The sequence below is a fragment of the Nerophis ophidion genome, linkage group LG12, assembly GCF_033978795.1.
Source record: "Nerophis ophidion isolate RoL-2023_Sa linkage group LG12, RoL_Noph_v1.0, whole genome shotgun sequence".
NCBI classification, from domain to species: Eukaryota; Metazoa; Chordata; class Actinopteri; order Syngnathiformes; family Syngnathidae; genus Nerophis; species Nerophis ophidion.
In genome coordinates, this window is record NC_084622.1 from 31,867,300 (window position 1) to 31,882,602 (window position 15,303).

The 15,303-nt window shown below is 38.2% G+C and overlaps 1 protein-coding gene across 1 annotated transcript in view; it reads left to right on the plus strand.

Moving 5' to 3' along the window:
• LOC133563313 (transcriptional enhancer factor TEF-1-like) overlaps nt 1-15,303 on the plus strand; it is a 128,954-nt gene that overhangs the window by 51,568 nt on the left and 62,083 nt on the right. Inside the window, exon 2 of the mRNA XM_061917382.1 lies at nt 9,724-10,067. Coding sequence (XP_061773366.1) covers nt 9,863-10,067 — 205 coding nt within the window. The 5' untranslated portion in view covers nt 9,724-9,862. The remainder of the gene's footprint in view (nt 1-9,723; nt 10,068-15,303) is intronic.

The following is a 15,303-nucleotide window of genomic DNA, read 5'->3' on the forward strand; positions in this document are numbered from 1 at the left end:
GCCATGCCATGCCTGTTAACCACACTGTCCATAGTTTCCCTTCTGCCCATGCCACGTAAGTTTTTGTTTTTTTTATGTCACAGTTATTGAGTTTTGTCTTTTGTCCATAGTCATGCCTTTGTGCTAGTCTTTGTTTTCAGTAGTCAAGTTTGTTCTCCGCTATTGTGCGTGCCTTTTGTTTGCCTTTTGTTAGTTATGGTGTTAAAAATAAAGGATGTACTTATATTCATGTCTTGCTCGTGCCAACTTTCCTTTGCATTCCGGAAAAACAAACCCCAAAGTCCACGTTCTGACAATAGGCACACAAGAAGTGATGTCATAGCCGTTATAATTTGTCTGTGTTAGCGCTTATAATAACAATATCACTAAAACTTGGTTAATATTCAAGTCACAAAGTGTAAAAGGAGTATTGTTGGTGGTTTTTCAATGGTTATTTGTTGGGTTTTATTGGTGAAATACAGGAACTCCCATTGGCTCAGCTTTCAGCGGACTACTATCTAAGTTTATTTACAAGTTAGAATGCATTTAGAAAAAAATTCCTTCCATTGTCATTTCTTTCATAATGATTGTGAACTATAGGCAAAAAAAAAAAAAAAAAGTGCAGTTCATCTTTTATAAATGTAATTATTTACTAAGGAAAGTAATAAATGCGTAAATAAATAAAATACTTTAAATATATTTCGTGTGTGTGTGTGTGGGTGTGTGTGTGTGTGTGTGTGTGTGTGTGTGTGTGTGTGTGTGTGTGTGTGTGTGTGTGCCCTTAAAAAGCAGTGTATGTTGCCAAGCAACACGTGACATCAATAAAGCTTTCAGGTGAACCGTATCATTAGCTTTAGCAGTTAGCAGCGGCCATTTGTCGGCTCTCAGGGCTGCTCTCGCCTCCGCCAACCGCTGAAGCTACGGTGCAGGCACGTCGGCGAATGAGGTGGGGTTTCGGTGTTGGCAAAACGCGGTAGTGACTTCGGATGCGAGCCAGAGGCTTTCTTACAGCCGTAACAAAGGCGAAAGAAAAGATAACGGTATGGCACTATTGTCTCAAATATACATACATCTCTTTCTAAAAATATACCCGTATTAACTGTAATACTGGTATACCGCCCAGTCATAGTAGCAGCTTTTTCCATATTTTTATGGATACATTTCATTTTCCGCCGATTTTGTTGGCACAAAAGTTGGCTGCTTCTGCTTCAGTTTTGTGCCAATTCTGCCGACTCGCAGTGTTATGCTCCAACTGACTCGCCAAGTCTGCCACACAGTCGACCATTGAAAATGTCTTCAACTCAATGAATATTATTTGTTTCTTCCAAGCATTGTCTTTCAAACTTACTTTCTCTGTTTCCATGGTTGGAAAGCAAAGTTACACTCTATTTTTTTCAGATATTTATTCTTTTTTGGGTATTCTTTGATAGCCTACCGCTTGGGTCTCACACACAAGCCAACATAACAAACTCCTTCTTTTTCCTTACTTTACTTATGCTCATCTAATCACCAGTCAGAACTCGCCCTGTACACATTGACAGCCTCACAGACAGTTGGAAATTATTCAAGAATTTTCAAAACGAGGCTGAAAAGCTGCATTCGGTTCCGGAATCACAGGTTTTGTCGTCCTGTTCTGACACATTGGAATCTATGCTGACCTATGCAGTTGCTTAAAGTTGTGTCTGTAGACACACAAAAGTGAATGTTGTCCCCTGGTTGTATTATCACTTAAAGACATGCAGCTGTATATGCACACTGTCATTCACTCTGCCAGTGTATTAGAAACCAGGTCCAACATGCATAGATTGCTGTTTGAAAGGGGAGCCAGGGGTATGATGCAGGAGGGGAGAGATGATGGAAGTAAAGGACAGGAAACAAATAGAAGTCAACTTAGTAAGCAAAATAATGGGCACCTGAGAACAGACACTTGTAAAAAAAGAGCATCTCTGTTTCAGCCTTGCGTTTTGAAGGTTTAAATCCAGCATTTTAGCTACCGCGTCTTGCAAAAGTTTTCACTCCCTTGTAATTTTTTGTGTTATATTGCCTAATAACTTGAAATTAAAATGGATTGTTTGAGGGTTTGCATGATTTAATTGACAGAACATGCTTACAACTTTGAAGTTGTTGATTTTTTTTATTGTGAACCCAACAACAAAAAGGCCCAAAAACAAAATAACTTCATTGTGCATAACTATTCACCCTCCTAAAGTCAATACTTTGTAGAGCCACCTGTAGCGGCAATTACAACTGCAAGTGCCTTTTGATAAGTCTCTATGAGCTTGCCACATCTTGCATTTGGGATTTTTGCCCATTTCTCAAGGCAAAACTTCTCCAGCTCCTTCATGTTGGATGGTTTTCGCTTTTGATACAGCAGTCTTTAGGTCAAACCAGAGATTGGATTGAGGCCTGGGCATTGACGAGGCCATTCCAACACATTTAAACCCTTCAAGTGTGGGTTTAGCAGTATAGGTCATTGTTCTGCTGGAAGGTGAACTTTCGCCCAGGTCTCAAATCACAGGCAGATTGGAACAGGTTTTGCTCTCGAAAATGCCTGCATTTATTGCCATCCATACTTGCCAACCTTGAGACCTCCGATTTCGGGAGGTGGGGTGTGGGGGCGTGGTCGGGGGTGGGGAGGAGGCGTGGTTTGGGCGGGGGGCATGGTTAAGAGGGGACGAGTATAATTCACCAACTCGAGTATTTCATATATATATATATATATATATATATATATATATATATATATATACGTATGTATGAAATACTTGACTTTCAATGAATTCTAGCTATATGTATTTATTTTATATATATATATATATATATATATATATATATATATATATATAGATAAAAGTAATAGTTGAATTTCAAACGGCACCTATCAAATACACAGTAATAAAAACACAGTTCTTCTACAAACTTTACTGTGCTTACTGGTTATAAAAAAACAAAAACAACAACACTTACCTTTCACTATTTGAGTAACCTTTGTTCTGCCATTTGCGTACTGGCGAGAGACACTTGCCGTCAGGTGCGCAACACCACATAAATCATTGGCCAATCAAAAAGCAACCCCATAACACTGTAGCTAACATACACCAGGAGATGGCGACAGACAACATAGAATTACTCTATTACAGACTGTAGATGGCTGTAACTTCCTCGTTCTTCTGCTTCATCTCCTTGTAGATGTTGTAACGTGATTGGGCAGGCAAGCTGTTTATATAACAGGAAAGCATCCATGAAAACAGGCTGTCCCCACTCATGTCCGCATGGAGCTGGAGGGGGCGAGAATTTCGGGAGATTTCCAGGAGAAAATTTCTTCCGGGAGGTTTTCGGGAGAGGCGCTGAATTTCGGGAGTCTCCCGGAAAATCCGGGAGGGTTGGCAAGTATGTTGCCATTTATCTTCCCCTTGACTCGGACCAGTTTTCCAGTCCATGCTGATTAAAAACATCCCTACAGCATGATGTTGCCACCACCATATTTCACTGCGGGGATGATGTTCTTGGTTTGATGGGATGTGTTGGGTTGCTGCCAGACATAGCATTTTAGAATGTGGCCAAAGCGCTCTTAGTTTCATCGGACCAGAGAAATTTCTGCCATACACTTAGGGAGTCGGCAAACAAGCTGTTTGGCAAACTGAAGACTTGCCTTCTTTTTTTTTTTCTGGCCAATCTTCTATCAAGCCATACTCTGTGGCGTGTACAAGTTATTGTGGTCCTATGCACAGACATTCCAGTCTTTTCTGTGGAACTCAGCAGCTCGTTCAAGGTTACCTTTGGTCTCTCCGGCCCAATCCTAATGGTACCCCTCACTCACTACCACTAGCCTTCACCCACTACCACTATACACCCTCAAAATGAATCAACAAGTGTTACAGTTTTGTAATCTTCCCTAAATATTGGGACACCGTTTGCTACATCACTGCATAGTTTGCGTTCGGGCACGTAAGTGACTACGCCGTTACGTTTGCACATACCTCCCACCCCACATAGTGGCATAAGAACGAGCAGCTACCTTGGCTAACAAGCCACCAAAAGCTGCTAATCATTGTTTGTGTTGGGCCTATTTTGACCATTGTTTACGTTAAAACAAGCCAATTTGGCGGGACAGACAGATGTCCCTCTGGTTCAAGAGCCTCTGGTCGGCGTCAGGCAGGTGTCCTCCTAGGCTCAATTTGAATTGGCTCTAGCTTCTAGTGCGATGGCGAAGTATTTCATATACGCCCCTATGCATATGGACGTCGATTGAGTCTTACCATCAACCCTCGCCATTTGCCAGCAGTGACATAAGGCAGATAGGACAAATACTTGTTTACTTTCAAGATGCCGTTTCAAGCGATGTTGAACTTTGTTTGTGCTACTCTTATTTTCTTGTGTTTCATTGTGTATTTGTGTTTGAAGCCAATGGCCCACTAGCAAAGATTTGAAGTCTTACCAAAACCACCGGTGTTGATTTGATAAAAATGATTAATTACACTTATTACTTATATTTGTATGTTTCTCTGGGTTTCTGGTCTGCCATCTTTCTTCTCGCACTGGAGAAAGGTCTGCAAACTCACTTAGCTTCGACGAAGGTACTTTGCCCTTCCCCCTTACCTGGCGGATAATGTGAACGCCTCTTGATTGATGTGAAGGCGCAAAACCTTGGAGGGAGGGCAAAAGCAGGGGTATTCGAAATATAGCACTCAGCATCATTAGATAGAGGCCTAAAAACGAGCTGGTGGACTTAATTTCACTAATTATTAGGGACCTTATGTTATCAAATCTCAAGGTACGGTATCACGGTATTAAGGCCACGGTGTAATATTATTGTGGTATACGTCAACATACGTTACCATTTAGTGGTCAATTGTACGGAATATGTACTGTACTGTGCAATCTACTAATAAAAGTTTCTATCAATTAAAAAAAGAAATACGGCATGCTAGCAGCGACAGAGCCACGATAGACTGACAATACCTCTTCTTTTCACGGGATATGTCCTCTTTTGCGGGGCTGTCCAGTTGGAGTTTCTTAAATGCCTCAAATGTCCTGCATTTTAAGTTAGGGTTGCGTGTATTTTCAATGTACGTTCAGGGTTAAGAAGGGGTTGAAAACAAAACAAAAAGTGGTGCCGCAGGAACATTTGTGAGGGAGGGGGAGAGACAGAGACAGCGAGAGAGTTATGATAAATGCGCATGCGTCGCCAGGCTCTGCTTTTTACCCATAGATTTATCAGATTTTTTTGTATTATCTATAGCAGGGGTGTCAAAAGTGTGCCCCGGAGGCCATTTGCGGCCCACAGCTAATGTGTTAAAGGTCCAAGGCACATTCTAAAAATACTAATAAAATAAACCAAAACATAAACAAAAGTGAAATAAAAAAGCTTTAAGGCTAAATGTAATTTAGAAAAAGTAACAACGTTGACTAATAAAACAAAGCAGTTTTTTTTTACTTTCAAACTCATTGCTCAAAACATAATATTGAATCAAAATCAATGTTATTATGAATTCCGATTACTTCACATCAAATATTCCACTAAGAAAAACATTTTTGGTGGAAGATTTAGCAAATTTGTTAAATAAATAATCAAAAAATGTATATTTTGTTGTTTACTTACTGTACCGAAAATGAACCGAACAGTGCCCTCTGAATCGAGGTACGTACCGAACCGAAATTTTTGTGTACCGTTACACCCTTAATATATATATATATATATATATATATATATATATATATATATATATATATATATATATATATATATATATATATATATTGATGGGCTGATGCATATATTAGGGGTGTAACGGTACATCCCTAATATACATATATATTGATGGGCTGATGCATATATTAAGGGTTCGGTACGTACCTCGATTCAGAGGGCACGGTTCGGTTCATTTTCGGTACAGTAAGTAAACAACAAAATATAAATGTTTTGATTATTTATTTAACAAACAAATAATACATGCACAGTATATATCTATTTATTTTTCTCATTTCACTTCAGACCCATCACAAAAAGTCTGCCGATGACCTCTTTGTTGGCTTGTTTGTTGATGATCTGCTGTAGATGATGTTAAGTGTAGCCAAGTTTAGCTTGATCTATTACATGTTCCTGTTGCATGTGTACGCTTAGAATTGAATTATACAGACGAGCACACCATAAACACACACAAACAGCATAATCACAATATAGATTTGTTCAGGCTGGGGCAATGAACAGAGCATGGGAAGTGTGACCAGTTGAGCACAGACAAAATGACATGTTTTGCCCAAGGAGCTGCCACTAGATTTGTGTTAGTGTGCATGTGTGTGTGACATGCTGCATGCCAACCCTGCTGTTTACCATAGGGGATTTTAGAAGAATTGTAGGCAGCTGGCAATCCCCTTCATTTTTTTTTCTCCCTCCATAATCTGCTTGTTTCTGCATGACGTGTTTGTTGGGCTACTTAAAAAAAAAAAAAGGAAAAAGTGCAGGTTTTATTCATAATAGGAAGCAATAATATGCCCCCGGCAGTGGGAACTGGGCAGACAGGCCTATACTATGAAATTAGTTCTTTATGAAACCATGTGAACTATATGTCAGTCTATTAAGTGGGAACAATGACAACAAAGCCAATTATAAAACACGTGTGTGTGATAGTAATTGCATCAATGATGGCAATGAATTATAAAATCAGATACAAGGTCCGTGTTGGTGCATGCAGATGGTGTACTTGGACAGGTAATGGAAAGTTATTTTTTGTGTTAACGTAAATGCTTTGACAAATGAAATTTCTGGATCGATTCTTATTCGGATCTGGCAAAATGACCTCAAAACAAGGGCATCAAACTCGTTTTCATTGAGGGCGACATCGCAGTTATGTGAATATATATATATATATATATATATATATATATATATATATATATATATATATATATATACGTGTGTGTGTGTGTGTGTATTTAAATATACCCTGTATATATATATGTGTGTGTATTTAAATATACCCTGTATATACAAACCCCGTTTCCATATGAGTTGGGAAATTGTGTTAGATGTAAATATAAACGGAATACAATGATTTGCAAATCATTTTCAACCCATATTCAGTTGAATATGCCACAAAGACAACATATTTGATGTTAAAACTGATTAAAAAAATTTTTTGTTGCAAATAATCATTAACTTTAGAATTTGATGCCAGCAACACGTGACAAAGAAGTTGGGAAAGGTGCCAATGAATATTGATTAAGTTGAGGAATGCTCATCAAACACTTACTTGAAACATCCTACAGGTGGGCAGGCTAATCGGGAACAGGTGGGTGCCATGATTGGGTATAAAAGCAGCTTCCATGAAATGCTAAGTAATTCACTAACACGGATTGGGCGAGGGTCACCAATTTGTAAGCAAATTGTCAAACAGTTGTAGAAAAACATTTCTCAACAAGCTATTGCAAGTAATTTAGGGATTTTACCATCTACGGTCCGTAAAATCATCAAAAGATTCAGAGAATCTGGAGAAATCACTGCACGTAAGCGATGATATTACGGACCTTTGAACCCATCAGGCGGTACTGCATCAAAAACCATCATCAGTGTGTAAAGGATATCACCACATGGGCTCAGGAACACTTCATAAAACCACTGTCAGTAACTACAGTTGGTCGCTACATCTGTAAGTGCAAGTTAAAACTCTACTATGCAAAGCGAAAGCCATTTATCAACAACACCCAGGAACGCCGCCGGCTTTACTGGGCCCGAGTTCATCTAAGATGGGCTGATGCAAAGTGGAAAAGTGTTCTGTGGTCTGACGAGTCCACATTTCAATTTACATTTGGAAACTGTGGACGTGGTGTCCTCCGGAACAAAGAGGAAAATAACCATCTGGATTGTTATAGGCGTAAAGTTCAAAAGCCAGCATCTGTGATGGTATGGGGGTGTATTTGTGCCCAAGGCATGGGTAACTTACACATCTGTAAAGGCACCATAAATGCTGAATGGTCCATATAGGTTTTGGAGCAACATATGTTGTCATCCAAGCAACATTATCATGGACGCCCCTGCTTATTTCAGCAAAACAATGCCAAGCCACGTGTTACAACAGCGTGGTTTCGTAGTAAAAAAGTGCGGGTTCTTTCCTGGCCCGCCTGCAGTCCAGACATGTCTCCAATCAAAAATGTGTGGCGCATTATGAAGCGTAAAATACGACAACAAGTTGAACAACTTAAGCTGTACATCAAGCAAGAATGGTAAAAAATTCCCACTTTCAAAGCTTCAACAATTAGTTGGATTTGCAAATCATTGTATTTCCTTTATATATACATCTAACACAATTTCCCAACTCAAATGGAAACGGGTTTGTATATATAGATATGAATATACAGTAAATGTACAAGGATCCACTTCATATTATTATATTATGATAGTATGTTATAATTGCATATGTAGTTTATTGTTATTAATTATTTTTTATGTACATTCTAAGAAAAAATCAGATGTTAACTGTGACATTCACTGTGTTTTTCTTGTTTTTTTTCCATAAACAACTGGCATCTGTGTTGTCAGAATTTTCTGGTAAAATTTACTGTGGTTTTTACAGCATCTATTAAATGGAAACAAAATCTACAACTGTTTTTGTGGTAAAATTCTTGTAACCGAGTTGCCATTTTTTTTTTCATTGCTTTGAAATCATAAGTCAAGTTAAAAAAGTCCCGACGGTAGCCACACTCACACACACTAGGTGTGGTGAAGTTATCCTCTGCATTTGACCCATCCCCATGTTCACCCTTGGGAGGTGAGAGGAGCAGTGAGCAGCAGCGGTGGCTGCGCTCGGGAATCATTTGGTTATTTAACCCCCAATTCCAACCCTTGATATTAAGTGCCAAGAGGGGAGGCAATGGGTCCCATTTTCATAGCATTTGGTATGAGTCGGTCGAGGTTTGAACTCACGACCTTCCAGTCTCAGGGCAGAAACTCTGACCACAAGGCCACTGAGCAGGTCAAGTCAAGCAGATACCCCAGTATTTATTTTTCTTTGACAAAAAATAGTTTGAAATGTATTGTAATAGAATATTTTATATACATTTATATTAAAGTTAAAAAAGTATGCAATTTCATGAAGTAAATATGTAAAAAAACCAAATACATTTAGTAAGAAAAGATAAAGTACTTTATTGACATATTTTTTCCTGTTTTTTTTTTTTTTTTTTTGCGAACCATATACAACGATGTGGCGTGCCAAATCTGACCCCTGGCCCTTGATTTTGACACCAGTCAATTTGCCATTTTTCTATCATGTTGTGTCGATGTTTTTTTTCAATCTCACTATCCCCAAGAATATTCAAAACCATACTGCAACAAGTCATCTCTGTCATTATTATTACTACTACATTGTAGTTATGGCTCAGAAACGGAACTGTCTTTAAAGTTAACATGTTATTTAAACTTTTTAAGTTTCAGTGACTCATCCCAGATGTTTCTATGACCCTTGCACTAATTCTGTAACTTGCTCAGAGCATCCCAGTTTTGGAACCTGGCCCCCATTATCACCAAAAATCCTAAAAGGTTGAAAACAAAATCTTGTGTAGTTGGGATTCTATTGCAGCAAGATAATCCATCTAGACCCAGACAGATACAACAGACTGTTGATGACATGCTGTTTATAATACTCTTGGCTATGAACAAGTCCTAATAATAATTGATAGGAATGAGTACTTCGATGACTGAATCTGCAACTTAAACATTTCTTTGTTATTGTTTTGTTTCCATAGGCTTCCTGGGAACTGCTCTCGGATTTCTGTCCCAACTTTTTACTTTTCTACGATTGACCATTTTTAGGCGGAATATTTCTGGCCTACTAGAAAACTCACTAGTTTTGTGTGCTGCCATTAGTCTACTTTAGCTGCCAATATGGAGCGCAGCAGCTGGAGCGGCAGCGAGAGTGCCGGGGAAGATATGGACAGATTGAGTGACTCTGGAGGAGACAAAACTATAGATGGGGACCCCGAGGGGGTGTGGAGCCCTGACATTGAGCAGAGCTTCCAAGAAGCCCTTGCTATCTACCCACCCTGTGGAAGAAGGAAGATTATACTGTCGGACGAAGGAAAGATGTATGGTGAGTGTTAACGGAACATGTTAAAAGGGTCATCATTTGCAAAACACACTTTTCATGCCTGTTTTTGTGTATTTAGGATCCTCATAAGTGTCAAAATGTTGAATTCAAACCATTGAGACATTGAGAAAAAACTTATAAAACAATGTTGCCTTGTTCCAAACCAGCTGGAATTTGCCCTGACTTGTGAAGTTTATGAATATGTGATATCAATGGATATCCCCATGCATCTTCTGGCAGACATCTGTGCGAGTCCGCCATTTTTATTTTTGGGAGCGGCAATTGTAGTCCAACAAAAATATTTTCACAGTGAGACCCGTAAACAAAAGTGTTCTGTTATTGGTTGAATTAACCAGCAAAGGTCACAACACCAACATCCAGTCATATTTAAAAACAAAGAAGTGCCTATTCAACTGTTGTCTTTCGTGACAATACACCTACTCGCCGGACGTTGTGTAGCGAGACCGCAGCCGGACATGAAGCGCAGACCTTGGCTGGAAGATCTGCCTTGGTCTGATGAGAAATATACTGGAGGATTTACCCAAAACTAAATTTAATTGCGTAGACCGTTCCAACAATTTATGTTAAAAGTGGATTTAGGGTTGTACGGCATACCGGTATTAGTATAGTAGCCTGATACTAATTCATTATATTTGGTACTATATACTGCCTCTAAAAAGTACCGGTCCACCTGTCACCCACTGTAATGATATCAAGTACAGAAGCGTATATAATCGATACTACTATGATTACAGCATCACAAAATTGTTTTTGTTTTTTTTAAATGTATATTGTTAATAAACTCAGTAAATATGTCCCTGGGCACATAAGGACTTTGAATATGACCAATGTATGATCCTGTAACGACTTGGTATCGGATTGATACCAGGTACAGAAGCGTATATAGTTCATACTACTAGGATTTCATCATTATTTTTTAGCATCACAAAATCTTTTTTCGTTTTTTATAAATGTACATTATGTTCATAAACTCAAGAAATATGTCCCTGGACACATGAGGACTTTGAATATGACCAATGTATGATCCTGTAACAACTTGGTATCGGATTGATACTGAAATTTGTGGTATCATCCAAAACTAATGTTAAGTATCAAACAACAGAAGAATAAGTGATTTTTACATTTTTAAAGAATTGTAGATAGAACATGTTGAAAGATAAAGTAAGCAGATATTAACAGTAAATGAACAAGTAGATTAATCATCCATTTTCTACCACTTGTCCCTAATAATTTTGACAAAATAATTGAGTGGAAAATGACACAATATGTTACTGCATACGTCAGCAGACTAAATTAGGAGCCTTTCTTTGCTTACTTACTACTAAAAGACAAGTTGTCTTGTATGTTGACTATTTTATTTAAGGACAAAGTTACAAAAAGAAACATGATTAATGTATCGTAAGGTTTTTTGTTCAAATAAAGCCAATAATGCAATTTTTTGTCGTCTCCTTTATTTAGAAAAGTATCAAAGTACCGAAAAGTATCAAAATACATTTTGGTACTGGGACAACACCAGGTGGATACAATGACGTTTATACCAACAACAGTCCAACAAAAGTAGACATAAGACAATCATACGTTAGCATGTAGTTTCTTCCTCACCATTGATATTAGCAAGTAAGACTCTGGCACATGTATTAAAGTGTTAAAATTTACCATACATTGTTAGTGTTTTTATTACATTTAAACGGTAATTTTTTGTCAGCACTGCTCCACATATCTATTAATAATTAACTCGATTGACAAATGTAATGATACTTTAACGATACAGTTGGGATGTAAACAGTATATTGATGTATTTTGGCATGGCCGCCACTTTCAAAGCTTTAACAATTAGTTTCCTCTGTTCCAAAACATTTATTGAGTGTTGTTAAAAGAAAATGTGATGTAACACAGTGGTGAACATGCCCTTTCCCAACTACTTTGGCACATGTTGCAGCCATGAAATTCAAAGTTAATTATTATTTGCAAAAAAAAAATAAAGTTTATGAGTTTGAACATCAAATATCTTGTCTTCGTAGTGCATTTAATTGAATATGGGTTAAAAAGGATTTGCAAATCATTGTATACCGTTTATGTTAACATCTAACACAATTTCCCAACTCATATGGAAACGGGGTTTATATATATATATATATATATATATATATATATATATATATATATATATATATATATATATATATATATATATATATGAATATACAGTAAATGTGCAAGGATCGACTTCCTATTATTATATTATGATAGTATATTATAATTGCCTATGTAGTTTATTGTTATTTATTTTTTATGTACATTCTAAGATAAAACCAGATGTTAATTGTGACATTTACGGTGTTTTTTTTGGGGTTTTTTTTCCCCATAAACCACAAAGTAAAATTGCTTGTGTGTTATCATACAATCTGATTCTGATGAATGTACATAGCCCTTTAAAATCAAGAGACGGGCATTATAATATCAGGTACCTTGTATTCTTGAACTAAAAGGCATTTAACGACAAAGCTAATAACCTAACTTTTCTCCTTAATTCTAAAGATTGTCCTTTTTCGCTTCCCGCTTGCTGCAGGCCAGACTCTGGCTCGTACATCTGGGTTGGAAGCTAAGATCCTCCGCTGTTGCTTTTGTACTAAAATGTAGCCTGGAGCTGTAACTTACATTTGTCGGTTCGGAAGCATTCCGGTAAAACTACAACATTGCTGACAGGGGCATGAAGGAAGTCTCTTGCATGTAAATAAACCATCCATCCATCCATCCATTTTCTACTGCTTATTCCCTTTGGGGTTGCGGGGGGCGCTGGTGTCTATCTCAGCTACAATCGGGCGGTAGGCGGGGTACACCCTGGACAAGTCACCACCTCATCACAGGGTCAACACAACATTCACACTCACATTCACACTCTAGGGCCAATTTAGTGTTGCCAATCAACCTATCCCCAGGTGCATGTCTTTGGAGTTGGGAGGAAGCCGGAGTACCCGGAGGGAACCCACGCACTGACAGGGAGGACATGCAAACTCCACACAGAAAGATCCCGAGTCCGGGATTGAACCCTGACTACTCAGGACCTTCTTATTTTGTGGCAGACACACTAACCCTTCTGTCACCGTGAAGCCATATAAATAAACCCAGCCACAAAATGACTCATTTTCAAGAGAGAGTAAAAAGGGGGCTTTAAGATGGTCTATAAAGCAAAATTTGGACCAAATAATTTAGATTACAGGTTCTGTAGACCACAAGTAAGTGTAAATATGGATTCCAATCATAATATGACCCCTTTAAATCACGCAGTGTAAAAGTTCTAATTATAATTCCAAAATAAAATGCAATGTTTGATGTACACTCGATCCTTAAATTCACTTCTAAAGACACACAGTCTCGATTAATTGCAGCGGTCATCATACATACGAACTATTAAGTGTCTCACCCAGAATGACTCATTTTTATTTTTACTGTTAGTTTAATGCTTCTATACAATTACCATCAGCAATCACTTGGACAGTTCATACAAACCCTGTTTCCACATGAGTAGGGAAATTGTGTTAAATATAAACGGAATACAATGATTTGCAAATCATTTTCAACCCATGTTCAGTTGAATATGCTACAAAAACAACATATGTGATGGTCAAACTGATAAACTTTTTTTGTTTTGCAAATAATCATTAACTTTAGTATTTGATGCCACCAACAAGTGACAAAGAAGTTGGGAAAGGTGGCAATAAATACTGATAAAGTTGAGGAATGCTCATCAAACACTTATTTGGAACATCCTACAGGTGTGCAGGCTAATTGGGAACAGTTGGGTGCCATGATTTGGTATAAAAACAGCTTCCATGAATTGCTAAGTCATTAACAAACAAGGATGGGGCGAGGGTCCCCAATGTGTAAGCAAATTATCAAACAGTTTTAGAACAACATTTCTCAACGAGCTATTGCAAGGAATTTAGGGATTTTACCATCTACGGTCCGTAAAATATTTAAAAGGTTCAGAGAATCTGGAGAAATCACTGCACGTAAGCGATGATATTACGGACCTTTGATCCCTCAGGCGGTACTGCATCAAAAACCGACATCAGTGTGTAAAGGATATCACCACATGTGCTCAGAAACACTTCATAAAACCATTGTCGGTAACTACAGTTGGTCGCTACATCTGTAAGTGCAAGTTAAAACTCTACTATGCAAAGCGAAAACCATTTACAACAACACAAAGGAACGCCGCTGGCTTCGCTGGGCCCGAGCTCATCTAAGATGGACTGATGCAAAGTGGAAAAGTGTTTTGTGGTCTGACGAGTCCACATTTCAAATTATATTTGGAAAAGTGTTTTGTGGTCGGACGAGTCCACATTTCAAATTATATTTGGAAACTGTGGACGTAGTGTCCTCCGGAACAAAGAGGAAAATAACCATCCGGATTGTTATAGGTGCAAAGTTCAAAAGCCAGCATCTGTGATTGTATGGGGGTGTATTAGTGCCCAACACATGGGTAACTTGCACATCTGTGAAAGCACCATTAATGCTGAATGGTCCATACAGGTTTTGGAGCAACATATGTTGTCATCCAAGCAACGTTATCATGGACGCCCCTGCTTATTTCAACAAAACAATGCCAAGCCACGTGTTACAACAGCGTGGCATTGTAGCTAAAGAGTGCGGGTACTTTCCTAGCCCGCCTGCAGTCCAGACATGTTTCCCATCGAAAATGTGTGGCGCATTATGAACCATAAAATACAACAACTGTTGAACAACTTAAGCTGTACATCAAGCAAGAATGGTAAATAATTCCACTTTCAAAGCTTCAACAAATAGTTTGAGTTTGAACATCAAATATGTTGTCTTTGTAGCATATTCAACTGAATATGGGTTGAAAATTATTTGCAAAGCATTGTATTCCGTTTATATTTACATTTAACACAATTTCCCAACTCATATGGAAACGGGGTTTGTAGATAGCATTACGACTATTAGAAGACAGTCACCAACTCCATTGCAAAGAGTAGCACCTACAAAAATAGGTCAACACATTCCTCCTTTCTAATTCATCCCTTTGGATTCTGTTGGACTTGTTATTAAGTCATGTGTGCTGTATTAAGGATGATCTCAGGTTATGCGGGAACTCTTAAAATTAACATTCAAGTCCCCTCTGTGCTGGTTTCACAGTGTCGTGTCCATCCATTTTTATGTTCTGATTAGTTCTGCATAGTCTGCCTATGTTCTC